The sequence below is a fragment of the Mugil cephalus genome, chromosome 15 (genome assembly GCF_022458985.1).
Source record: "Mugil cephalus isolate CIBA_MC_2020 chromosome 15, CIBA_Mcephalus_1.1, whole genome shotgun sequence".
Classification (NCBI taxonomy): Eukaryota; Metazoa; Chordata; class Actinopteri; order Mugiliformes; family Mugilidae; genus Mugil; species Mugil cephalus.
In genome coordinates, this window is record NC_061784.1 from 9,975,144 (window position 1) to 10,002,148 (window position 27,005).

The 27,005-nt window shown below is 41.2% G+C and overlaps 1 protein-coding gene across 2 annotated transcripts in view; it reads left to right on the top strand.

Annotated features, from left to right (window-relative positions):
- opcml (opioid binding protein/cell adhesion molecule-like) overlaps positions 1-27,005 on the top strand; it is a 274,929-nt gene that overhangs the window by 220,232 nt on the left and 27,692 nt on the right. For both annotated transcript variants that reach the window (XM_047607060.1, XM_047607059.1), the window contains one exon: positions 281-406. In XM_047607060.1, coding sequence (XP_047463016.1) covers positions 281-406 — 126 coding nt within the window. The remainder of the gene's footprint in view (positions 1-280; positions 407-27,005) is intronic.

Here is a 27,005-nt window from a genome sequence, read left to right on the forward strand (position 1 = left end):
TCAAGTTGGCCTGGGCGGAGAGATGAAATCTTGTCTTCCTTTAAATCAGCCTGATGCTTGTCTAATGAGCAGTGTGGCACGATGAAGAAAATCAATCATGTGTAACACCACGGCGAGCCAGAGAATTGTCAGATTTGTCAGCTAATTTCATGCTAATTGAGTCCCGAACCCCCGCGGCTATTTTTAACCTCATCACGCTCACGTGGACTAGCGAGCTCTTTGCCCGCGTGTCGGGAACGGGACGAGAGGCATCAATCACGATTTTGTTTTCTCCCCTCAGTACCTGCCAGGATCACCAACATATCGAAGAGCGTCACGGTGAACGAGGGCAGCAATGTCAATCTCATGTGCCTGGCGGTCGGTCGACCTGAGGCCAACATCATATGGAAACATCATTCACCAAGGGGTAAGCCATAAATTACTTTATCGTATTTCTGTGGTTATTGTTTTGAGGCTCAAATACTGCAGCAACACCACAATGGACGATCGATATTTGGATAAATGTGCATTCCTGACTGTTCTATCTAAAATCCAGTTTAAATTACTAACATATATGGTTTTGTCCTGATTATTTTCACAAAGGCACCTATTCATTCAGAAAGCACCTCTCAATGTGACCTGCATTATTTTGTGTTGCAGAAACACTGATGAAGCTTACAGCTACTCACATTCACGTACAATCACATACGAACATAATTAACATCAGAATACATAAGTATAACTTTACAAACTAATTTATTTAGACAGTTTTCATATAATGCTCTTCATTGTCTTTTCCCACTGTGAAAGGTTAGTTAGGAACACATGTCATGCAAAGGCTGCTACATGCTCAGAGGGAAGCGATTTGCAAGTTCACGCAACTTGTTGCCAACACGTCCACCAGCAAATATTCTGTGATTGGTCATAAATTGGAAGTGGGTGTGATCAATGCAGAGAAGCGGAAATTCTAGTGGCCACTCTGTGAGTTGCTAATATTAGCAGCATGGCTGCTAATATCACCCGGAAGTGGGCGCGTGGGCGATGGACACATTTGTCATAATGACTGGCTAACCTCCGAAAATAAGAAGAAAAGTGCCTCTCTCCCACAATACGTGCATGTGCCGGCCACTTTATTAGGTACACCGTGCTTGCAAAAGGTTAGACCCCCTTTTGCCTTCATTCCTCAGAGGTTTTGGTCCATATTGACATGATAGCATCACACAGTTGCTGCACATTTGTAATCTGTCATTCCACCACATCCCAGAGGGGCTCTATTAGATTGAGATCTGGTGACCGTGGAGGCCATTGGAGTACAGTGAACTCATTGTCATGTTCAAGAAACCAGTTTGAGATGATATGAGCTTTGTGACATGGTGCATTATCCTGCTGGAAGTAGCCGTCAGAAGATGGTACACTGTGGTCATAAAGGGATGGACATGGTCAGCAACAATACTCAGGTAGGCTGTGGCATTTAAACCATGCTCAGTTTGTACTAAGTGTGCCAAGAAAATATCCCCCACGCCATAACACCAGCAACACCAGTCTGAAACATTGATACAAGGCAGGATGGATCCATGCATTCATGTGGTTTACGCCATATTCTGACCCTGCCATCTGAATGTCACAGCTGAAATCAAGACTCGTCAGACCTACAACAGCCTTCTGCTGCTGTAGCCCATCTTCTTCAAGGTTGAACATGTTGTGCGTTCAGAGATGGTATTCTGCATTCCTTAGTTGTAATGAGCCAGTTACTGTTGCCTTTGTATCATCTCCAACCAGTCTCCTCTGACCTCTCACATCAACAAGGCATTTTCGTCCACACATTCTTCTCCATTCTGATGCTCGGTTTGAACTTCATCAAATTGCCTTGATCACCTCTCCTAAATGCATTGAATTGCATTGCAGCCATGTGATTGGCTGATTAGCTACTGAACAGGTGTACCTAATAAAGTGGTATGCTGCAGTGGGAGTGCCCTTTGAGGACCTCCCCCTGAGTTGGCACTTCTCCTAAGGTATAAATTGCCTGGCCAGAATAAACTTTTCTTGTTCTCAATGAATTTCTTGCTTCTCATGTATGAGTATGTCACAAGGCTAAAGCTACAGCAGCACTGGTCACACACACTCGGCCCGATTTCAACAACTCCTGCACAGCAAACACAGCTTCAACACTTACTTCAAATGAATATTCACCCACATTACCTCCAGCAGAGTGTAAATCTGTAGCGCTTGTGTTAACGCACAGCAGCCGAAAGAGGATTCATGAGAAACGATGCCAGGGCTTCATTTATTGACTAGGGCCAGGTTTCATTTCAACTTGCTGGCTACGAGGGGATGAAGCTACACAAACTGTGGCCTGAACTCCAGTCATGTAACTGGAGGCCACAGACAGCTGGTTTCGGTCGCGTTGCCGGCATCTCACATCCTGAAGGAGGGCCAAGAAGCTTTGTGCGGCTGTGTGCGTGCGCTTGTTGGTGCGCTCTGTGTTCTAATTGTGTCAGCTCCGCTCGTCCCACTGAGCATTCAGCGGCTGTATGAGTCATGCGCTGCTTCTCTATAGAATCAGATGTTCAGCCTCCAACATGACATGAATGCTTACAGCCCAGCTGCTTCTCTCTTCCTACCCATTATCTAGGGCCTGTGCATTCTGGTTCCCACCGCCCGCCACCAGTACCAGTATTTACTTTTAATATCACCAACCCTTTGTTTAAAGTGCACGTTTATTTCAAAGAACAGCTTTAACAATAACCAGATGGTGCCATTTGCAGTACGAAAATCCACTTTTGATCTGTACAAAACATGGGGATTAGCGCTAAATAACATGCCACTTACATAAGTAAGTTAAATAAAAAATGGTTAAGCGTGGTTTAGGCCTCTGCGGGACATGGATGGCGTAACCTACGCACGTAGCCAACGGCAGTGTGTAATTTTTGTTTCTACTTCCTGCTTTACATGACATGCACAGATCGATGGAAGCATCCCGTGACTGATCTCTCGTCTAATCTGCATATAAGTTGCTGTTGTTTTTACACTTTCATTATTAAAGCTACAGCTTCATTCAGGAAGTTTGTGAGGTCAATCCACTGTTGCGTTGCCTTTTGTGTTAGCCTTGTAGTAGCCAGTCTTTCCGAAATTGTTCCATGCTTCAGCCCAACTTGGCTTCAATTATTTTTTGATGGACCTTTTTAAACGGTTCATTATTTTTATTACTTTCTGCCGTCTAAGCCGTAAAGTCTTTCAGAGTTCTTATTAAAAACAATCAGAGCCGTAGACCAGCTCAGGAAACGCCACTCGAACATCACTGCGCATTTACGTCAAGACAGAACGTGCTCAGACAGAACAGAGCCCGACTACTTTTCAGATTCACCGTTTGCATGACTTTCGATTGGTTTGGGAAAAGGAACATCCTATCTCTGTGAAACCTAATGAAGTTTCATTCGGTTTGGGCCTGTTTACTCCGACTGAGGTGTTTATATGGAGCATTTTAATTCGGTTTGGACTTTTAAACCGACTGTAATCGGAATATTTGACTCCAAGTAAACCCAGCTAGTGACTGAAACTTTCACTGAAATTTCGCTGAAATTTCACAGAAGACAGGTCACACAAATGTTTGTATCTCAGAACTTCCGCAGATAACCTCCCCTCGATGTGTTCCATCTGTATTGATCCAAAACGATCGATAAGAAAATTGCGGAGATGGAGAAGCAGACGGAAATACTGGAGTGGAAACACGCCGCTGACTGCGTCAAATTGACGCAGAAGCATGAAGCGTACATCAGTCATGAGGCTTGAAATTGAAGCCCAAAGAAAGGAAGTGACTTCTTGCTACCAACTCTGGCCTGGTGAACAACAGCACCAACAGTGTAAACAAAACAATGGAATCGCACGAGAAAAGTAATATAATGGCATAGCCAGGAAGCCTGGTGTTCTGCCACTTTCTCTCTGTGTGTGTTTGTGTGTGTGTGTGTGCATGTGCTGTAGTCAACAAGGAAGATAATGGGTTATCTTACTTGACATTTCTCTGAGTTTCACTAATGAAAAGAGAGAGTATGTGGGAACACGTTTGAGCGGCGAAGGAAATTCTGGCTGGCAGTCAGAATCTTAAATGTTTTTCTGGCGGAGTGACATTTTCCAGACTAGCTGGTCACCGTTTACTTTTCATGTTTGTCACCGGCGATAATGGACTGCTCCCTCAGAGGATAGTGTTTGCGTTTGTAAGTTCGGCACTAAACTGAGCAGCCTTCTCCCGGAGCAACCGAACGTCTCAAATCTGAGATGTAGCTGCCTCGCAATTTTTTTATTTTTATTTTTTGGTTTCGTTTTGTTTTGTTGTTTTTTTTTTTTTTATCTCCGTGGTGTGGCATTTTAAAATGTTCACACTCGCATGGTGTCAGAAACATGAGCAATTTTGCCACGGCGGCTGATGATTCAGAAAGATGCCCCACCTTTCACTCTGAAATGACAAGTAACATGAGCAAATAGTCTCTTGCCGACGTGGAAGAAGAAATAAGAAATGTTGAAGCCTGAGATGTATTATCAACAACTATTGTCATATGCGCTGACACTGTTTTAATATGAACCCTGCTCCCATTGCAGCACTGAATGCAGCAAGGCTATAAAACTATCTATAGTGCATACCAATAAATCCTCCAATAGAGATGGTGACATAACTTAGAGTTGTGTGGAGAGTAGCAGCCCATAAATGTCTAGCCTCTATGGTCTTTTACTTAATATGTGCACCCTGTCAATTTAAGTCTCACCTTTATTTTGTGCACTGCAAGGCTCAGTCCCATTTCAGCTGAGGAGGACTACATAAATTATTCAGCATTGTCCAGCGACTCCCTGGCTGCTGGCCACTAAAAGGATTAAAATATATATGGTTGGAGGGAAACAGTTTATTCAGTCGACAATGCAATATGGATCCCTGCAGCCCATTAAGACTCATTAAGGCAGATGGGCTGTGAATGTGCAGTCACTCTGTGCCTTTCCCTTTCAAATTACCGAGGACTGAAAGATGGCTCTGATGCACGCTGCCCTTTAGAAGTGCTGCGACTGACTCCAGTAATGCTGGAGCTACGTGGCAATCTGGCAACACGCGCGTGCATTCCTTTCAGTCCTGTAATTTAGAATCGTGTTTGTATACTAATATACACCGAATAGGCTTAACATTATGACCACCTTCCCAATATTGTGAAGGTCTTGCTAAAACAGTTGTGACTCATTGGAGGAGGACATGAATGCCAGGTCCAAAAAAAGTTTCCCAGCAGAACGTTGAATTATCACCAGATGGTCAGTGACTTCTCCCGTCAGTGGTTTTACTGACACTGATGATGTGGCTGATCGGTGTAGAATTAATACAAACAGCTGCGTGTTAACAGAAATAAAAGATTGGAACCGAACATAATAGTGCCATGAATGATGGTCTTCAAAATTCATTCACGGAACGGATCTCAATGAAAACTGGTACGAGAATTAATGAACGTTAAAGACCTTGGTGATCAATGTTCCATTTTTCTGTTTTGATTTTTTTCGGTCTTTTTTTCTTCATTCTTGAGACCTGACAAGTAAATTGTGGAGCAAAAGGCTTACATGACATCTGAGGGACCATCATTTTAAAAACTGGCAGGGCCGAGCGCTTTTGACAGAACCACAGCGGCGCAGACAGATGTTGTCAACTTGTCGTTAGCCTCCCGACGACTGCCATTCAGACTGCTACACAGCGGAGATGAACGGCACGCTATTTTGAGTGACGTTGCCGTCCAATTAAGAGCAATACACAGGCGATGCCTGCTGACACCGGTGACGCGGTTATCGGTGGGGGGAAGGAAAAGTGTCTGCGCAGGTGTTTCTCTAAATAAAACTAAACGCTATCACCTTCAGCGTGTGCAAGACGTTTCATGTAATTCTGAATGACCTGGAACAACCCTTACACGTATTATGTCCTTTCACACGAGGCATAAAGGATACAGAGCAGTTTAGTGGTTTCCTTTCTGTGTCAAAAAATAATGACTTCCCACCATGAATGCATGGAGATCAGCTCCAGCTCCATAAGTTTACTTGTGTGTGCTCTGTATCCTCAGAAACTACAGACTATTTGACTTGATATTCCCATAGAATATTTGATATATAACAGATCTACACTGGCCTTAAGGACTGCAGGTGGTGACAAACCGGTGACATATTTTTTTTTTCCTCTGGGCTTGCTGTGGCTGAGCGTGCTTGTCTCTGACCCTGTTACCAGCCCTCTAACACACTTACAGCCCTCAACACTTCCTATAGTTGACGTAAACCGAAGCCTAGCAGCCTAGCAGCCTACAGGGCTCATCAGCTGTGTTCATCTGCACCTCCTCCATAGACCCTCTCCTGTAATTATCCTCGCTCACGACTGCCGCGGTGTCTCGCGTGTCAGTTCTTCACGAGGTGTCCACTGAGAACGGAGAACGTTCAAGGGCATTCAAGCTGCGGAGGAGGCCTCCGCTTTGTCTTGCCTGTCGGTGCTAATGGCGTCACACATCCATTTGACATCGACGGTAGAGGCCAGCTGGTTAGAAAATAAGATCCATTTCTGCAGGCAGCGTGCGGTTAATCCCTCTGCAGCTGATGACAGGCCTGTTAGCGCCATGACAACGGCGAAGCAATGAAAAAGTAACCGTTGGAGGAAAACACCATTGCAGACGTAGTGGTCAAACAAGACGAGAGCCCCATCCATTCACCCAATGGAGGGAAGTTGTCTCATCACACAGTCAGACAAAGAGCACTGCGACAGGCAGCCCTAACGGAGACCTGTTGGGAGTCATGTACGCGGTATAATTACGAAAAGGAATAGAGGCGTCTCGTGGCCTGTATGCACAGTAGAACTGTGGCAAAGTTCTCCAAAATACGTAGAACCACAAGGTTTCTGCAAAGCCTCCTGACACGGTTTGGGTTGTTACAGAGATTATGTAAATGAAACTGAATTGAGCATACAGGCCAATTATTTAGCTTGGTTTCAGTTCCACACAACGAGGGAACTACTGTACATACTTTGAAATGAAAAGAAAAAGAAATCATGACAGGATGTTCGATTGGTATTTAGCATATCCTGGTATATTGAGTTCGGGTAGTGGACGCAACATCAGCTGCAAAAATTTCACAGTGGTGCATACCAACAAGTACTGCACTCAATAGACCCACTTCCACGTAAAGAAAAGGAAGGATACATATCGGAGGGATCCTTGTACACACACACACACACACACACACACACACACATGCACTGTATGCCCTTCATCAGTAACCAATATTGTGAACACAGGGCCAAGGTCTATCAATGTAACAGCCTCCTCCTAATTGGTTCACCATGTGCATACATATCACAGTGATCATGTAACCCTGTATAAGGCTGAGGCTTAAGAAGAAGAAAACAAGCCAAGTAAACCTATGCTAGTCCAGGCAAGCAATTTGTTTTGAAAGCACTTCAGAGACTCATACCTGGTTAAAGTGAGAGTTACTTAGACCCATAATGTCACTTTTTCAAAACCACAGATGGATGTTTTCCAGTGTCTGTTTTGTGTCGTTCTTGCCTTCCAAGGCTTTATTAAAGATTAATGCTTCTCCCTTTGCATGCGTTTCTACTTCAGACTGTATGTCTCTTTAAATGTCCACTGTGTTGTGTTGACCCTGTGCAGTGCCAGGTCCTCTTTATTAATGGTTCCTTGGTTGAGTTAGAGTGCGACCGGAGTGTTGGTGTATGCAATAAACAAGCTTCAGGCCTGTGTACAGTAAATGTGAAAGACAAAAAAACACAACAGGCATTACGGTTATCGCTTTATAATAACTACACACTACATTAGGAAACACTTCATTCATCACATATAAAGTGTCGCTCCTACATTGTTAAGCAGTTCATAAAAGCAGTTATAAAATTAAAACTTAATTCTCAATCTCTATAATGTATAATGTCTATAATTTAAAAATTAAAGCATCTACATCTCGTTAAGGACTCATCAGAGGCTTATAACGTATTTAATGTGAGTGTGAGTAGATTATTGTTATTTACAGCTCATTCATTAATCAGCAACATGAGAAATATATCTTTTACGTCAGATTATTACTATTTTCTTTACTGTAGGTACGTTTTATGTTTTTTATGAGCTCACAAAAAATACAGTAAATATACTGTATTTAGTAAAAATACAGGTAACTATTATGACATGTGTAACTAATACACTGTAGAAATGTAGATTTTAATATGAATGATGAACCACTGGTGATTGTTAAGTAACAGTTTTGTTAATACATTTTGTGATGTGCAGTGTTGGTTTTGTATCTTTTGGAGCTATGGCCAATAAGTTCAACTTTGGTTTCATCTGACCATAACATGTTTTCCCACATGCTTCTGGGAGATTTAAAATGTGTTTTTGCAAAATTTAGCTGGGCTCGGACATTTTTCTTTGCAAGAAAATGCTTCCGTCTTGCCGCTCTGGGAATACAGGAGATTGATGTCACATATACAACACAGCCGGCGCTTGACAAAAGTTCCTGCAGCTTCTTTAATGGCGCTGTAGGCCTCTTGACAGCCTCGCTGATGAGTTTTCTCCTTAGCTTTATTTCGGATGGACAGTCAGTTCTTGGTAATGTCACTGCTGTGCCATATTTTCTCCACTTGATAATGACTGTCTTCACTGTGTTCCATAGAATATATATATAAAGGTTTGGAAATTCTTCGGTAGCCGTCTCCTGACTAATAACTTTTAACAGTGAGATCCCTCTGATGCTTTAGCAGCTCTCTGTGAACTATGGCTTCTGCTGTAAGATGTGACTACAGAAATGTCAGGAAAAGTCGACTAGTACTCCGTTATTTGGAGATGAGTCTGAATCTCATTGGTTAATTGTGAACGCAGCCACATCCCCAGTTATAAGGAAGTCTGCACACTTATGCAACCACATTATTATTCTTTTATTATTATTATTTTTACTAAATAATCCTAATTTTTATGTTATAGGTCACATTAAAGATGTAAAAAGGTCTGGAATTGGTGATCATGGTCTTATTTTTTTACATCATAGGTTAAAGAGATGAGTTTAGAATTAAGATGCTTTATGAATGATGAAATATGAAATATTTACTAATATTTCATAGTGTGTTGTTAACATAATAATGTGTTACCAACATGACACTGTGTATTGTCACCAACGGACTAGATGCTGTTTCACAGCTTGTCATCGCAGAAACAAGTGTTATTGTGCGACACTAATAAAATCTAGGTTCCATCCATGTGAATAAACATGTTGGTTCGGTGTCATTGCATAAGGTGAGTAAGCAACTTGATGCCTGTTAAGTCAAAATGCCTGTAGTGAAATAATTGGGGAAATACTTCTTAATTTCAAGTCGACATATTGCCATTTCCAGAGATCACCAATAAATTATATGATTTTTAAATGCCACTGGAGTCGATATCGCAGCACAGCTGCTGACAGTGTTGTTTAAAACTGTATGCGTGGAAATGACTGCTCACATGGAGAAGAAAGAGAGACATGAAGTCTTGTCAGATTAACGTTCATAGTTCCTTAAAGAAATAATGTTTCTTTACAGTCAGTGTCCACGCAGTCAAGGACAGTCAATTCTGCATGGTTTATTCTTTTTAATTTTGGACAAACATTTACATAACACCAAAACCAGACATTTTGTTGTACAGCTCCAAAGATCAGTTGCCACATATTATATAAAGAAAATGGCACCAAGGACAAACCCCTGATGCTCTGCAAGCCTTTTCCGGGCTGTAGTATTTCCTGAATCAATAGGCCTCGAGTTGCTGACCATTATCCACAAGAGACTGTGGAAGCTTGACATACCCTTTCAGGACAATCATAAAATAAAGGAAGAAAGATGAAAGGCAAAAATAAAGGCTTGCCAGAGAGAGTGCTGGAGGAAAACCCTCATGTATTTGTTCCCTGTGGAGCAAACACTTTAAATCCCTTGATGGCTGTCTTCGCCAAAGAGGCCATTCATAACAAAGGCCTCTGTGGAGTTGTTTGGTTGCACTCCTCTGCTTGTTTTAAACTGTTTTCTGAGTTTTGGGGAGTTGTGAGTGGAAAGAATAAAAGATAATAAATGCAGACGCGCTTTTGCCGGAATTACGCATAGGTGACATCTATTTGTTATTTCCTCTCTGCAATTTTGTAGAAAGGAAATGATTCCTTCTTGTTTGTTTGTTGTGTAAGAACTAATTTCAATTTGGATGTAGTTGTAGAATAGCGCCTGTTGCAAAGCCTGCATTGGAGTTTTACAGAAGTGCTTTAATCACATTTTATACTTGCCTGAATGGGTGAAACTGAACAGTTGCAGGTGGGTAATTTAACAAATGATGGTGATTAAACGGAGGCCGTATGTTGACGCTTCCGCACTGTTGAACTTCAGCTTTAACGACCTGGTCCCTGGTTTTCCTGGTTTCTTTCCATTCGGTTCTCAACTTTCCGGGTCCTTCCCCCGTGATCCAACCTTATCTCCACCCATTCCCCTGGTTCTCAACTTCCTGGTTCCTCCCTGATCCACCTTCATCTCCACCCATGCGTCCACTTCTCAACTTTCCGGTTCCTCCCAGATCCGCTCGATCATCTCCACGAATTCCACCAGGCGTCAGGCAAACTGTTTAAAAGCGCCGGTCTACTGGCATTTGAGACCGCCGTGTAGAGAGAGAAGAACAGCTTGCCGACTTGTTAAGGGAAACGTGTTTAGAATAGAACTCTTGAACCATTTTGTTTTTTGGAGCACAGGCCAGATTTAAGTCCGTCTTCACACTTCTACTGGGCTCAGGGGTGCTACTCCCATCTGCTGTCTGTTTCGGTCAAGAGTTTACTGGTTCTTTCTCACGAAGACTTGTCATATTTAAACTTGGGTGAAGTGCTTCCTTCTCGTTTTACTTGACTCAAGTAGCATCCATTGCCCACTTCTGTTCCGTCTTGTTTATGTGATTTTAATTTTTAATCAGCGGCCATCAAAAAAAATAACCATCCAGTTGAACCTGTTTTGGTTCTGGTTCCTTTTATGTTACGCCCCTTTACCCCTAGCGAGCTGGGCTGTAAAATAAATTGGGGTCTCGCTCCGGGATCCCACAGGCTCCTTCTCAGCTTGGTAATTGTTTGATGAGCAGATTGATTCTGTTTAGTGCAGCCATGTGTGCGGTGAGAGGAACTGCCATGGCTTCCTCTTCATTTAGCTTGGAATGCTACATTGGCAGCTACTCCCTTGATGAGACTGAGAAAGTGTGACTCGGTGCAAACGGTCAAATGGCAGCTTTCATGTTACACCCCTTTACCACGATAGTGAGCTGGGCTGTTAACGCAGAGGAACTCCCTTCACTTGTATCCCGCATTCTGGACACGTTAACTTCTTCTAAGATGAGTCTGCGTTTTTGATGTCAACATATGATATCTCACTCGTGGCTGCAGGGTGCACGCTATCGAGGCTGTGAACTTTATCACGATGAACGGCGCCCGTGAGAGTAAACGGTTTAACAATGCCATTACTGGAAGACAAGGTGGGTGAAGCCGACAATTTGAGAATTTTTGGCCGTGAACAGTATGTTGGACTCGGCCACGGCGGCTCGATTGCCAAGCTCATTCCTGGCATATAAATGTTCCAGCCTTAAGCAGTCCTATGCTCGGTGCTCGCACTACAAATAAGAATCTTCAGATTAACAGATTTTCAGAGTGAGCAGACTTTTTACTGAATTAGCCCTGACTGAATCAGCCCTTTACTTTCTAGTGAAAAACATATATGTATAAAAAAAGAAGAAAGACAAGCAATGGCGTGACAGCACATTAAGACATGAATGTATTGTCCTTCAAACGGTGCCCCTCTTTGAAGTTTGCGTCCGTGTACCACAATACGTTGCTTTAAAAATACAGCAAAGCAAAATAGGTGTAAAACGCAGCCACTCTGGCTCATTTAAATTTGGGTCAAACTAATTGGCCGCCACTCAATAAAGAATTCAGTCGCACAGAAAGTCACTGGGTTTCTGACGACCGAACTGTATCAGTCTTGTAATGATTAAAAAAAATGTCTGCGCTGTATGCATATTTATGACTCTTTTTTTTTTTTTGTCCTTCTTCAGAGGGAGAACTCAAGACACTTCTGTAACGTGTTAAAAGTTTGAACATTTAAGACAGAGAATATCCTAAAATAACTTCTTGTGCCTCATGGAGCATAATATGTAATCATTTCTTGTATCTGTTTACTACATATTACCCATACCTACTGTATTGTATGCGTTTATTTTCAAGTGGGGATGTGTTCACCATGTTTTACGATGGAGTCCATATAAAGGCCTGCCTCATAAGTGGAAATTATCAATTCGGTTCAATGTCACGAGTTTTGAAAATTACAGAGGTGGATGATAACTTAACATAATGCATTTGCGTTTCCATCTTAAAGCTTCCTAAACTTTCTCTTTTAACCACTTTCTCTTTGTTACCACTTGAATGGCAAGTATTTTTGTACACGGCATCCCATAATCTAGGCTGCTGCACACTAAGCAGTCCCACAATGCAGTGTGCGGCTCATTGCACAAGTTCATTGTTCACTGTTGAGTGTTGTATAAAGACTAACAAATGCACGAACGAGTATGTGACTGTTGACATTGGTAATAAAAAAAAAGAAAAGAAAAAAAACAGTACATGCTAAACCCCCGCAATGCAATGTAAAGAAAACTGCAACCAAATAACAAAAAAGAACTGTCAGTGAATCAATGATATAATCAGACATAAGCCCGTTAAGCGTCCTGAACAATGAGATCACCCATAGCTGTTGTTTTGCAAGGTCAAGCAAGCACCGCTGTCAGTCGTATGGTCTTATCTCATGTGTCCTTCGCAGCGGCTCGGATTCATGTCAGCGTGAATGGATTCCAATCATGTTTATTTTTTTTCCTGTAGGGGAAAAAAAAAAAACTTTTCAAACCTTTCCTGTAACATGATTGACTCCCGGTTGTCTAGCTGTGTGCTATATGGTCTTCTTCTTGTGCTGCTGCTGCTTCTCACTCATTACTGCAAAGACCAGCAGGATTCTTCAAGTAATAGATGAGTAGAAAACCTAAACGGCATGAAAGCTGTTCAGTGCAATGCTTTTTTTCTTGCACATTTTCAGGATGACACATCTTCTGAAAGCTTTGTGGCTGGAATGCAGACCGGGGTGGTTACAGCGTTGTTGATTACAGAAACATGCCTGATTGGTGTATGTGCCTCCACTGTAAAAAAAAAAAAAAAAAAAAAAAGTCTTCCCCAGGGATCGGTGAAATGAACTTCTGTCTTTAGCCTGTTTCCTGATAATCTCTGTTTGGCTCATGCAAATGCAAACTTATATATAAAAAAAAAAAACACCCACTCGCGGATATAACAGGAGATGTGATAAACTCTCAAAGAATTGTAAAAATGTAGAATAGTCCTAAATTTCAATGAATCTCTTTTTTTTCCCCCTCATCACATTAGCCTTAGTCTATGAAAACCAGTTCTCACTTGTGTTGCCATCATTTCATTATTAAATCTTCTTGGTAATTGCCACCTAAAATAGACTGATTAATCTGATTAATAGACTGCTGCATACCAGTCGCAAAAATTCATTTATTTATTTAGAAAAAAAATTAAGTGGCTTATTTGGGACAACTATTCCTCATCTTCCTCTCGCAACACGCAACACGATGAAGTATATCTGAGTGTATCATGCTACTAAAGGAAAAAGAATAAATAAATAAATACGTAATTTATTAATTAAGTAATTAAGTAATAAAAATAAAACCGTGGGGTTGTGTAGAAAATTAAATCATTTATCCTACACCCCTCAGCAAAGAAACCGCTCTAAAACCAGGTGGTACAGAAGCAGGCAGCCCTGCATCACTTGCCACTAGCAGACGGCAGCAGGGGGACTGTGTAGGGTATCTTTCTTTTATTATCCAGAGGGCGCAGGCACCTTCTCTCACCTACAGTATATAACTGATGCCCGGAAGATAGGTAGCAGTGATGTTCTGGGCATGTTAAATCACCCTCTGTGGAGCTGTCCTGTCCAGGGCCGTGTGCATCACATGCCAGCATGGGATGTATCTAGTCAGGGTGCTTTCTATTGTTCCTCCGCACCAGTGAAAAAGCACAGTCATTCACAGCGCTTCCTTTAGCGGGGTGCCGACATGTGATGACCATTAGAGAAAGCCTGCGTGATATTGATTTCCAGGAATGTTTACCTGCTCCACCTCAGCTCCACCAAGGCAGACAACTTATGTACCTTCGGCTCCTCGTTGGTTTTGCTGACAATGAAAAGTAGACTGTCTTCAGTTCACTAAACAGCAGGATTGCCAAGACCAAAGCACCTGCAGCATCAGAGGTGCCTGATGATGTGGACGTTCTGTCAACGTGCCGATGAGAGGAGGGGAGTCCCTGTCCAGTAGCTTTGTTGTTCTAAAATGTCCACACATTGTACGTATTTTGATAGCAAAATTCATGCATGTGTGAATAAAATCAAAAATTGACAAAGAATGTGGGACTTTTTTTTTTTTTTTTTTTTTTTTACAGTATGCACCACAAAGAGAAAACGAATACAATAGCTGGGCAGAGGGGACGAGGGCCAGTGGTGAGAGGAGCAGCCCACTCTCATATTCAGACTGTCAAGTTTTGTCAAAGCCATTGGTGGGGAAGAATTATACATAAGCTCTCTTTTCCTGTTGGTGCAGTTATACATTTATACTTATAGTTTTACCTTGTGTGCTGTGTGGAAGTATAACTTTTTTTCCCACTACTGGCTGCAGGTACTAAAATACATTTCATTGTGCATTGTGCTATGTGTAACCAATCACATTGAAGACTGCTATTCCTATGGCTTCCACCAGGGGGCGCACTGTTATAGTAAAAGTTGCGGATATCTCACAACACTGAAAGAAACCATAGGTGGCAGCAGTGTGCTGATCACATCACTAGCCAATCAGAAGTAGGTTGGGGATGAGTCTTGGAGAGCTAGGTTGAAATCTAATTACAGCTGATGCTGCATTCAAGACAACTTAGGAAAAAAAAAAGCTCTGAAGCTCAGATTCAATTAGAGGTTCAGCAAACAGTGACAATACACCAAACTTATTTTTTCTCCTCCAAGTTAACCTGGAATGTATTATATCGGAAGTCTGATATTTCCAAGTTGGAATCTGGAATTTCCGTGTTTTCATGAAGACCCCCATGGAAAAAAAGTTAAGGCTCAGGACATTTTTTTTTTTTTTTTTTACTTTAAGCCCCGAATATGTTTCATGTATAGATGGAACTGCATAATACTGCGGAAGGTCCGATGGTGATTATGTTTGTGTATGTAGTTTTCTTAGATACTAGTAGCCGGAGCTCCAAGGACAAACCATGATGGTTGAATAGATGATACAGTCCTGCTGTATTCTGTGATTTCACAATCCACCCATCATGATACGGGGATCATCCCTATGTTCCCCAGGTCCTATGTTCCCTGCTTTGTATGTGACCAGGGAACATAGGACCCTTTTTTTAAAAAAGGGTTAGGTATTGCGACAGGGTTAGGGACCAGGGGAACACAGGACCCAGGGAACATAGGTACGCTCCCCATGATTGATGTGACACCACTCTATCTTAGGAATTCAACTGGACATGCATACCAAGGCCTTTGGTACGGAACTTTTATTATGTTTGGTTAAGGTTTGTTTATGCACAGATAAATCTCACTTGCACCAAAAGCATGATGGGCTTCACTTCAGTCCCAAACTAACTCTGAGGCAGTCTGTTTGTGGTAATGGCGTTGAATGTGGAACTTCTTTTGTCCAACACATAGTCTGTTCTTTTCAAAATGTTTCCTTAGTCCCGCGACAGACACACGTGACCAATATCCAGAGCGAATGTTCTCGACATGACTTGCAACGAGGCGTTTTAGCTCATTTAGACTTTTCCCTTCTACCGTCTAAAACCATGTACTCACATTCACAGATCTTATAAATTTTAGATTTAATTCACACTACATTTATTCATCAATCTTCCCGCAGCCGGAACCTTGAGCTTCTCCTTTCACGCACAATTCAGCAGAATCTATTCACGAAGGAACGCTGCGTCCTCAATGGCACGTATATTTTGTGCGATTCTAAAGCTGAAATTGCTTGGCTTGCTTTAATGGACCACTTAAACTGCAACTGTTATCAATATGTTGCCTCTGAGGTCTATACTCTAGGTGCAAAATCCAGTACAGTGTTGCAATAAGTTATGAGTGGTTAGAAACGCTTGAAGAGTTAGTTTAAAACAGAGTGGGTGGAAAATAAATGATTAGACCCAAACTATGAATTTTGTGTACAGTCACACCTCCACAGTATATTTTTTTCCACTCTGTTCTGTTTTACTTTGTTTATTTATTTATTTTTTTTTATAGACTATGGCTCCAGGTCAATGTTTTAATGTTCCAGTCTGATTCCAAGCAGAATAGTAACTGAGAGAAAATGAAGAGTTCACGATTATTGATCCAACAGGTGCAACAAGTGAAGAATCGCTCTTAAATCTGCATTAGTGATGAGTAGGAGCCCGGTGTAGAAGCAAATGCAACAAGAAAGACTGTAACCTGAGAAAACCTACTGTAACCAAGAAAAACAAGGTTTTCATGTGATTTCTAAACATTCGGCACATTACCACATGCTTATGGGCTAATGTGACATAATTGCCCCTGTTTGGTATCAAAATGAGAAATTAATGACGTATCCCGTGGTACAATCGATGTATGGAATGTGACTAAACCCGGGGACGTTTCAGTGGAACATATAAACCCAGTGTAAAACATAAGGTCCATAGTCTGTCGCCAGAATACAGAGTAGCTATGTTGATAGCTGTCTGCCATACCATCCCTGACAGAACATGCTGAATTATACCCATAAAAATGTAGAGCAATATAGTTGTAATTCCGCTTATAGAGTTAGTTTCAGCAAATTTAGCAATTTTCTGAATGCACATCTCATGTTATACTTATCTTTAATAATCAATATTTCTTTAACTGCAGATTAATTCTATAAAACTACTCATTCTGTAGATTTGATTCTATAAAACAGAATTGATACGAACTATTGATATACAGTATTTACTCCTTTTTCCTTTTTTGGTTATGATCTTTTTTTTAATTTAGTTATTTTTTGTTGATTTGAATTAAAAAACACTTTAACATATTATTGTTGGAGTATGGTGTATAAAATGTCAAAAAACACATTATATTAATAATTATTTCATAAAAGTGAATTGTTAAACACAGAAAACTGAGGAACATTTTCTTTTAAAGATGATTATTGTATAAAATCCAAAAAAACAAACAAAAAAAACAAATCATCAAATTGAAACTGCTTCCAAATAATTTGAATTCGATCACCCAAACTGTGGGCTGAAAAATAAACAACCGTGAAAACATTTTTGACTCGAGGGTCGCCGGTGTTAATCTTATCTATCAAAAGCACACGCTACTGATAACACACAAATAACGCTCTGTTCTATTCAAGCGTCTCCATGAGCCGAGGCAGTGAGCCAGTATCAGGACCCTGAAGCTGACACAGCTAAATGGAACGCAGCAATTTTTTTTTTCTTTCTTTTCTTTTCTTCGTACGACACGTCAAAGTGACTTCTGTGAGAACGGGCCAAAATCAAACGAACGCGGGGCACGACCCTGCTTCTGCTGATTGACAGCAGCTGGAGGGGCATGTCCCGGCCTTTGTTTGACTGACAGCAGGTGGGCATGGTAGGCTGCCAGGGTGCCACTGTTACACTGTGAAAAAAAAACAAAAACGGATAATAAATAAAGACACTATCAAGTGTGTTGATAGAGAGTGAGAAACAATATTTATCCAGATCTAACCAGACCCGAGTTGCAGGTGGTAGATTTACATGCTTCGTGACATAGATCATCAGCTCGTAAGCTGCGCTGTCTGCAGACTGCTGTTCACTGGAAATCTAATGGGAGTCGTTCAAAAAACCTTTGTGAGACTATGGCAGCCTTTCAGAGGGAGTATCCAAAGTACAGTACAGCATCCAAACACAGATGGTTCAGCTTTAATTATATATTATATAAGCCAGTAGGTGTCCGGTGGATGAATACAAACATTTAACTTTCATTTAAACAATAAATGCAATTAAATACCTGGGATTTTCTCTAATTTAAATATCAACAACTAAACAAAAGGAGGTTGGTGGAATTTTTACCATGGACAAGAGCACTACACACGACTTGTATGATGTCAGTCAGACACATGGTCATTGGCACAATTCACAGTATCTATAAAAACATACTTAAAATGAGCTTGATATCAACGGTAAAGAAAACCCTAATTTTACATGAACATATGAGTGAAAGTAATCTAATGAGGTAATAAACAACAGTACACAACTCATGTCAAGGCATATTGTTGTGTACAATATGACAGGCTATTAGTATTTTAATGAATCATAATACTCCCTCTGCTTACAATGCTACACAAATTGTAAATTAAACTAGTCTTTATTAGGCTACTCACAGTAATGATTTCATTGTAAACTCATAACTACCAACAAGTGTGTGTGTGTGTGTGTGGTCACAGTAACGTGATATTTAGTAGTGGTAGTGGCTGGTTAGTCACCCATTAAAGACGGGCTCTGACCGGCTTTCTTAAGAGGAAACTACAGACACTGCAGACACACTACAGACCACAGACTGCAGACTACAGACGTGACTTTGTAATCTCGGGGCTGGGGGAAGGTGTTACCTCTGGTAATGAGACATCTAATTATCTTTTGCTCCTCACACAGATCACATTATAGGGTCATCAGCTACTGTAGAGTCTCCATGGAGCTGGCACTGGCATTCAGATGAAGCAATTCTCCACTGAAGAAACATCGTTCTCCCCTTTTTGAAAATACACAAGGCTGCTTTAATCTCAAGGGAAAATTTGGGATTTCTTTTGTGCGTGGGATGATAGCCCTCAGCTCCATGGATAAAATGTTCACAAACAGGCTGAAATGCAATGCATTTCCTGAAAGTGTTGCAGCTTTATTGCTTTTTTTTTTTTTTTTTTTTTTTTTTTTCCAAATTCATACTTTTGTTAGCAACAATGGCTCTGAGGAGGACAGTATCCCAAACATTAATATGTATATACAGCCTGTTGCAGTGGCCACAAGCAGTAAAAAAAAACAACTTTTAGGTTTCCCTTGAAATCTACTTCACATAACTGTCTGTAACATTAAAGGTCTCCGCACTTGGAGTATATCTACTATAACAATCATTAGTTAGGATGCATAAGGATGTCATGTCTATAGAGGCATCGCTGATGCTACAAGCCAATTACCATAAATCAGGCAGGGTCTATCTTTGGGGATATGTCTGTAGCTGCTGATTGTTAGGCAGCCAAGCTCAAACCCAGCATTAGTTAGTAAAAAAAAAAGAAAAAAAAAGTAAGGCATAGGCTCTAACATTAAAAGCCGCATTTCTAAGCAACCTGTTCAGTGGCCTGTGTACTCTCTCCAAGGAAGATTTCTTTTCAAGTTTATTGCCCAAATGCACTCCGAAAATCACAGCGTGGGAGTGTGAGGTGTTGTTTGGCTGTTAGAGGTGGCAAATGTAGTACGTGGTTGTGTGAGTACAGTGCGCCAACGTCGGTGTGGGCGCGCGTGCTTTGCAGGGGACCTGGAGGGCTCACGCAAAACTTTTTTTTCTTTCGCCCAACCCGCCCACACAAGGTGTAAAAGGGTGTGAGAAAGAAGCACTGAGAAGGACTGAGGAGAAAGTCTGGCTCAGGGTGAGTCAAAAGGGAGCAGGCCGGCGAGTCCGCGAGTGAGACCGAGATGGAGAGGGGAGAAAGAAGCGCGGGGACGGGATTGAGAAGCGCAGTGGGGCGAAGGGAAAGATTAGTCCACCTAGGAGCTCCCAATTTGTTCTTGGCGGTGTCTTATCCATTTTGCACATAAAAGCCATCCAGGAGCTTTAGACAGGTGCAGACGGTTCGGAGTGAAGGGCTTCTGCTCTCTTGTCCTCCGTCATTAATCAAAAGCAACGTGAGTAGTTCCCCTTTCGAAAGTTAATCATTAATAACATAGTAGGTGGACATCTCCAGGCATACCCGTTTCCCTTTCTAGAGTGGTGGAGGGGTTGGCTCGCGGCGTTCCATCGTGTGCGTTAGCAGGAATGATGTTTCTTAATTAATTGCTATCTATCAGCTTAATGAGTTGTTGAAATACCTTTGCAATAGAAGGCTTTTACTCACCGGAAGGAGAGATGAATCTGGATTCATTTAAATGAGATCCTTCATTGTTTGAAGACCTTTTTTTTTTTTCTTGCAGTTTGTTGGTAATAGCTCATGTATCAGGTGTCTAGACGTTTTTGTAGTTTCATTTACAAAATCGGTCCCAAATACATACTTTCAGGTGGCACGATTTTTATATTTATATATACACACTGATCAGGCAGAACATTATGACCACTGACAGGAGAAGTTGGGTTAGGGTTAGGGTTGGGTTAGGGTTGACCATCCTGGGACAATTCAATGTTCTTCTGGGAAATCTCAGAAGGCCCATGTCCATTCTCTGATGACTCACAACTGTTTTGGAGGCACAAGGGAGACCTACACAATATTAGTAAGGTGGTCATAATGATCTGCCTGGCCAGTGTATATATATATATATATATATACATATATATATATATGATAGTTGTAGAGCTAATGTAAAGAATACGTGCTGCACCGGTAGGGATGTGATTCCCCTTTAGGGTAGTGACCTGTCAATATTTTAATCCTCCAATGGGAAACCTCTCACTATCGACAAGCCTCCAGGATGACTATAGATTTTCTTTTCCTGCTCGCTGAACTACGCAGAACTCAAGCAAACCATAAAAAAGGTCATTTTAACGCAAAGGACCCGAGATATTTTATGAAAACCGAGGTGTGTTTTTAATCAGCCGCCACTGCTCCGCACACTCTCAGGATTGCCCCACCGCGTTCGATTTCAGAGGATACCCCCCCCACTCCTTTTGTGCCCTGCTTCCCCCTCTTAAAAACCGCCTGCTTCGCTTCACTAATGCTCCGTCTTTCTCTGGAGAGGCTCGCACAATTCAAAGTCTCCACATCATGCATCAAAGAATCATTTGAAAGCCACTCAGTCTGTTCCTTCTCGGGGTGTTGTTTATCAAGGCCGCCCTTTTATCGAATTCCGTAAAAAAAAAAAAAAAAAAGCGCCTGGTTCCTCCGCACTGTCGGCTGTTCTCCGGGTGAAACGCAAATTATTGCCGTATAGACGCGCTGATAAGATAACGGAAGCTCATTTTGCCGGGAGCAAAATATTTCTGACATAATCGACATTCAGCTTTTGACCTTGTGTCTAAAATTGTTACGGGAATCGTCCTTTGAGACAAGCCTTCAGAATCCGAATGTTTCTCATCTTTTATGAGGTAAAATGGATTGATGGAGATCAAAAAGGAGGCAGAGACACACCACCATGTCTAGTTAAATTAGTCAGAAATCAATGCGACAGAAAAACTGATGTGGTCATCACATACTTTTAACCTGATAAGAACACTTGAAGACAATACGACTTCTTGCAGTAAATACCACACATCCCATATTGCAGTACTTCTTAACAGTTTAAATTAATCCGACGTGTCATCATATAATGTGTTCTTCAAGTTTCACTCATAATATCGCACAGATTGGACCTGCTAGAGTGGGCCAGCCTGACATTGCACAAGATCGAGAAAAAAAAAAACGCAGTGTCTGCCAACTTTAAAGGCTGAGCCGACGAGCGCGCTATAAATGATAGAGTTCTGGTGCGCTGCCAAAGTGTTCTGATTAGCACATGAGCTTTTCTCAATTTCTGTTCTGGGAGCACGTAGACATCGATAGACTGCTGTAGACTACTTGATAGACGGGCAAACGTTACGGATTTGCATTGATTCAAATGCTATTCAAGTTCTAAGGAAAATCAAAAAGAAAAACAAAACACGAAAGTATAGATGAAGACATAAAGAAGCTCTGCAAGTAATCACTTGGATCAGAGGTTGTACCGAAGCGGCAAAGCCTCATGCCAAACCGCACACTCTGCACCGACATCTGGGAACATATCCACGTATGAGTTTGGCAAGAAACCTTTGTTGAGTGTGCTGGATGGTATATTTAATTTTTAGGGCTCTTAAATGTTTGTTTTCTATGATTTAGTTTATATTGATACAGTTTGTGTTTGAGAACAGATGTCCTCCGTAAAGCCATGCTAGTATTTGCATCTCACCTCTTTCACACTTTCAACTCTTACGGTTCTCAGTTGACTTAGTAATCTTGCACTAAAATGTCTTATTTCACTAATTAAATACACTTGTCTGACTTGTGTGCGCTGCAGCTGAGTGGGGCTTATCAGGGGCTTGTTTGTGCACATCTCTATGCCTAGCATCCCACATGCGACGCGTTCAGGAGACGTCAGTAGATTGCAGCTAGCATGTCAAACGCTGTGCCACCCACAACCACGGGTAAATTCTCAACCTATGAAAAAAACTGGACAGACCCATTTAATCTGGTAATTAGACCACATGTCGTTTTATTCCACACAGCTCAACAAACAACACAACCACTAGACTACTGCAGCAGCCCCAAAGCCTTAGGTTTCACATGAAGCTGTAAAACGTAGTGAAACCTGAATTGTGGTGATGTTCGTCCCTAATGACTATGACAATTGTGTATTTATTTTGAACATTTTTCACTAACAGATGCCTATTTTCTTTGTCATTTCATTTTTTGCATTTTATTGCAGTAAATTCAGTAACTTATAGTAGCTTATAGTAGAAGTGCTTGTGACATCATCATAAAATGGAAATAAAGCCCACTTTGTGGAAAATACTATATGTTATTCACTGCCATTGAACCTAAAAAAAAAAAGCCTTGCTGTATATCGCCTTGTCATTTCTATTTGTTGCATTGCCAGATCCATCAACAACAAGCCATTGCTTAGACCAATACATCACATTTTAATATAAAAATGCAAATGACTGGATAACTAATCAATTTTCATCAATTTAAATTGACTCCCACAATTCAATATACAATACAAGAGTAGTTTACATCTGTTCTATACAACATAGATTCAAGATTCAATTAAGTTTGTCGTCATGCAGCATCAGAGGATAATATAATTGACTGACATAGAACATGTTGCTGTCAACCCATTTCACTGTACGCATCACTGCGCGCCTCAAAATGCGATTTGCAGCTAGTAAGTAGAGCGGAGATGAAAAGTTAGGAAAGTGGAGGATTTGGCAGGACACACGTTCGCACATGTTGTTGTGTTGACGGGCTACATATTGCCTAACCGGTTGCAGAAGGAAGGGTTGAACAGTTTGTCGACTTTAGCCACGCCTCCTAGGAACTTTACCAGGTCCCATATGCAGAAGCAGGTGTTTTCACCAGAGCTAATTAATAATGCAGGAGCTCCTTGGAAGATCCTCTCCGCGTCCAGCTGGAAGATGTCTCTGTGTTTTCCAATAAATTCAAGTTTGAGGAAAATGATTGAGCTGATGTTCTGATTAACCCTATGCTGAAATCCCTTATTGTGCTAAAAAGGCGCCGGCAGCTGTATATCTCAAGAACTGTTTAATGGTCTTACGATGCTATTGAATGGGCATTAATTGGATTTTGCGCAAAAACCCAGCTAAGCCTTCCAGGAGAGATTGCGTGCCATTATACTTGTATTTACACAATTCACTTAGCCGTCCCATTTGCCCATTCGGAACGCAGAACTGTGATGTGACTAAACGCCATGAAATTATTCTAATATAACCCTGCCTCATAGTTGTAGTACACACCGCAGCATTACCTGCAGACTGTTTCTATATTCATTCCAGAAAACTCTACAATGCGGTCTCTGATGGCTGGCTTCCGTTAACAGCAGTTGCACTTCATAGCTTCAGCTCCGTAAGGCTTTTAATTCACTCGGCGGATTTAATTTGAAAGCGCCTGATGAAGGAAAACAACTATTGATTGAGCATTGTTCTCAGGAAAGGTCATGCATTTCACATGAAGGAGGCAAACAAGGAGGGGGATCTTGGAGCGGGGAGGTATCAGCAATTCAATTATGACATTGGGGGGGGGGGGATGTTTCAAGTGGAGTAAAGAGCACATTTGGGGGAGTTAACGTGACCCGTGATCAAAGGCGGGTGGAATGAAAGGGAAAAATGAATCTGCTGCCGTCAGAGGAGCCGGTGCGGCGTGGAGGGAGGGATGAGGGCGTCGTGGCTTCGGGCTGCCGTTACACCTCGCACAGATACGGAAAACACACACGCGGAGCACAAAGGTACACAAAGGAGTGCTCTGAGGACAAACTGACGCTCACAATTTGTGTATATGATGCTGGGGCTCGTAACGGCATGGGGGAGAACTTTTAAGGCTAATTCACTGAATCTGCCAGGAAAGTCAAACAATTAATGAATGGAAATTATGATGATCCGCGGTATATTCGTGGATTGGAGACATGGGCAGGCACTGAAGGGCTTCTTCTTCCTCATATGATGTCTAAATTAGAAATGGGTAGGCTGCACAGAAATTTATTGCAAGGTTGCTCTTTCGAAATGTGGCATTCGATGTTGTATGAAGATGCGACGTGGTCACTCATAAATATGGTAATGACAGCTCATTAGACTCCCCGCTGTCAGTCAAAAATTGATTTACAAGCAAATCATCCCAACAGGATGAGCCACATGCTCTGTAAACCTAACCTGTCTTTGCCATTTTCGGAGAGGGTTTAATATTTCCACGTGCATATATTGGCTCAATATGACAATCTGTGCATCTCGTCTCAACGCTGAATCACACGCAATGCATTTCCCCCATCTGCTCGATAACGTGGCAGCCCGCCACGCTCAGCAAGAGATGCGAGATGGCCATAAAATGCTTCCTCACGTTGCTTCGCGAGTTTGCGAGTGTATTTATGGAGCGCTCTGGAAGTCTTGCCTTTTCCACAACTTTGTTTCTCCATTCATTATTTGTCACATCCTTAAACAACCTACATTCTGGCAAAGTGAACCCATTTTTTCATAATTAAGTTGTTATCTTACCATAATTAGAACATTGTGAAATAAAGTGTAACCGTTTTTCTGTATGTAATTTGTTATGCTCTGCTAAGAAAGCACAATTTTTATCACCATATATCAAATTAGACTGTCCCCATTCTGTCAAGATGTGAGAAACTGAGCCAAGAAAGTGGAAGTACTTCTTGGCTGTGAATGGATTTTTTTTTTCTCTTTCTTTTACTTCGGGAGAATGTGGGTCATAAGCGAGCGAGGGTCTATCCACATGATTTTAAATTATTGGAATAAATTGATACAATCAATCTTTCATTTGTTCAGACGTTGGGAATTTTAGATAAACTTCAAGTGTAGCCAGCTGAGCAGCGGTGGATTGCGCCAGTGTGCCAGGTACTGTGCAGTGCTGAGGCAGTTGTAGTTTGTTATCATTTTTATTTTATGCTACTTTGTGATTCTTCTCCGCTGTGCTGCAGTAGGAAATGCTGTAACTTTAAATTCATTCTGACAGCTGTTACCAAATACAAAAGCATATGATGGAGTGTTATGTGCGAGGCAGGGGGGAACGAATATTCCACGAGTTCCGTTTATGTTAGTTGAGATTGCGGTACCCTCTACACCACCTCACGTAGATAACATTTTGTCTGCACACACTAGGATTATTGGTTGGTGCCACCTATGTACTTTTATACTGTATATGCCTTCGTTTCTAAATAAAATAGTTTCTCTAGACCAGGGGTCTTCAGCATTCTCAGGTCAAGGACCCGAAAACTGATGGAGATGTTAAGGAGGGACCTCCTACCTATATAAACTTCGCCTAGTGCTATTTGTGAATATACATTATCATTATTATCATTTTGCATTCAGTATTAAGCTATCCCTTATCCCTTTACTAAAATATGTTGGATTCATGTTAATGTGTATTTAAAGAAATTTTAATTTGTGGGAGAAAATTAAAAAAAAAAAAAAAAATATGTGTATATATATATATATATATATATATATATATATATATATATATATATATAGATAGATATATAGATACTGCGTATAAAAAATGTCTAATCAACCAAAGATTTTGCGACCTGCCTGCAGTACCTCCTCAGACCCCCTAGGGGTCGCGGACCCCCTGTGAAAGACCTATGCCCTAGATCCATGTAGGGATGTAACATAGAGCCATGAACCTGGTGAAACCAGCCATGGATCAATTTAACCACTGAGGCCTAAATTCATCAATCAATCTGGTGTCTCACTATGAATTTTTCTATGTGTTCTTCCTCCACTTATCATGATTTATTGTGTGAGCTAACCCCTGGTTTGGAAATTAGCTTCAGCTGGAATAAAAGAACAGAAATACTGAAGTAGATCAATAAGACTTTCATTTTTTAAGGCAGTTACATGGCATCATAACTTTAAACAGTTAAAACAATATCAACCAATAAAGTCTGCTCTTGTGTTTTCTTAAGCTCTCTATTACATTTGAAGTAATTAAGAACTTCACATTTAATTAGATACATGCCCGATTTAGGAGTTGCTTTACCCCATGAAATTGTGTGAATTTCAGTCACAACTGATACTGTCACAGAAAACTGAAAATTACTTTGTGTTAGCTAAAGGTGTCAGACTAGCTAGCCCTAACGAGACAGTACAGTCACTGCTGCAGGGTTTTATCTCTGCTCTCTGGTTCTTGTGAATTTTCCGTGCATATTTTTTTTTTAGAAAAAAACGAAACATTTGATATTAATTTGACAGTAGGCATCTGGAACGATTCGAGCCTCTAATACATAAGCGAGTGTGTTTTTACCAGATTGTGTATAAATAAGTTACATTAGAGATCTGATTATGTCTTCCTTGAATTCAAAATACAGTATTTATTCAACAGGATTTCTAATACATGCCTTGGACTGATAATGGCTTATTTCACTGTGATATATTTGTGTCTTAAGAATAAAGTGGTGTTTTAGCTTATTATGGTATTTAAATGAGCACATGACTTTGTTAGGTTTATGTTGCA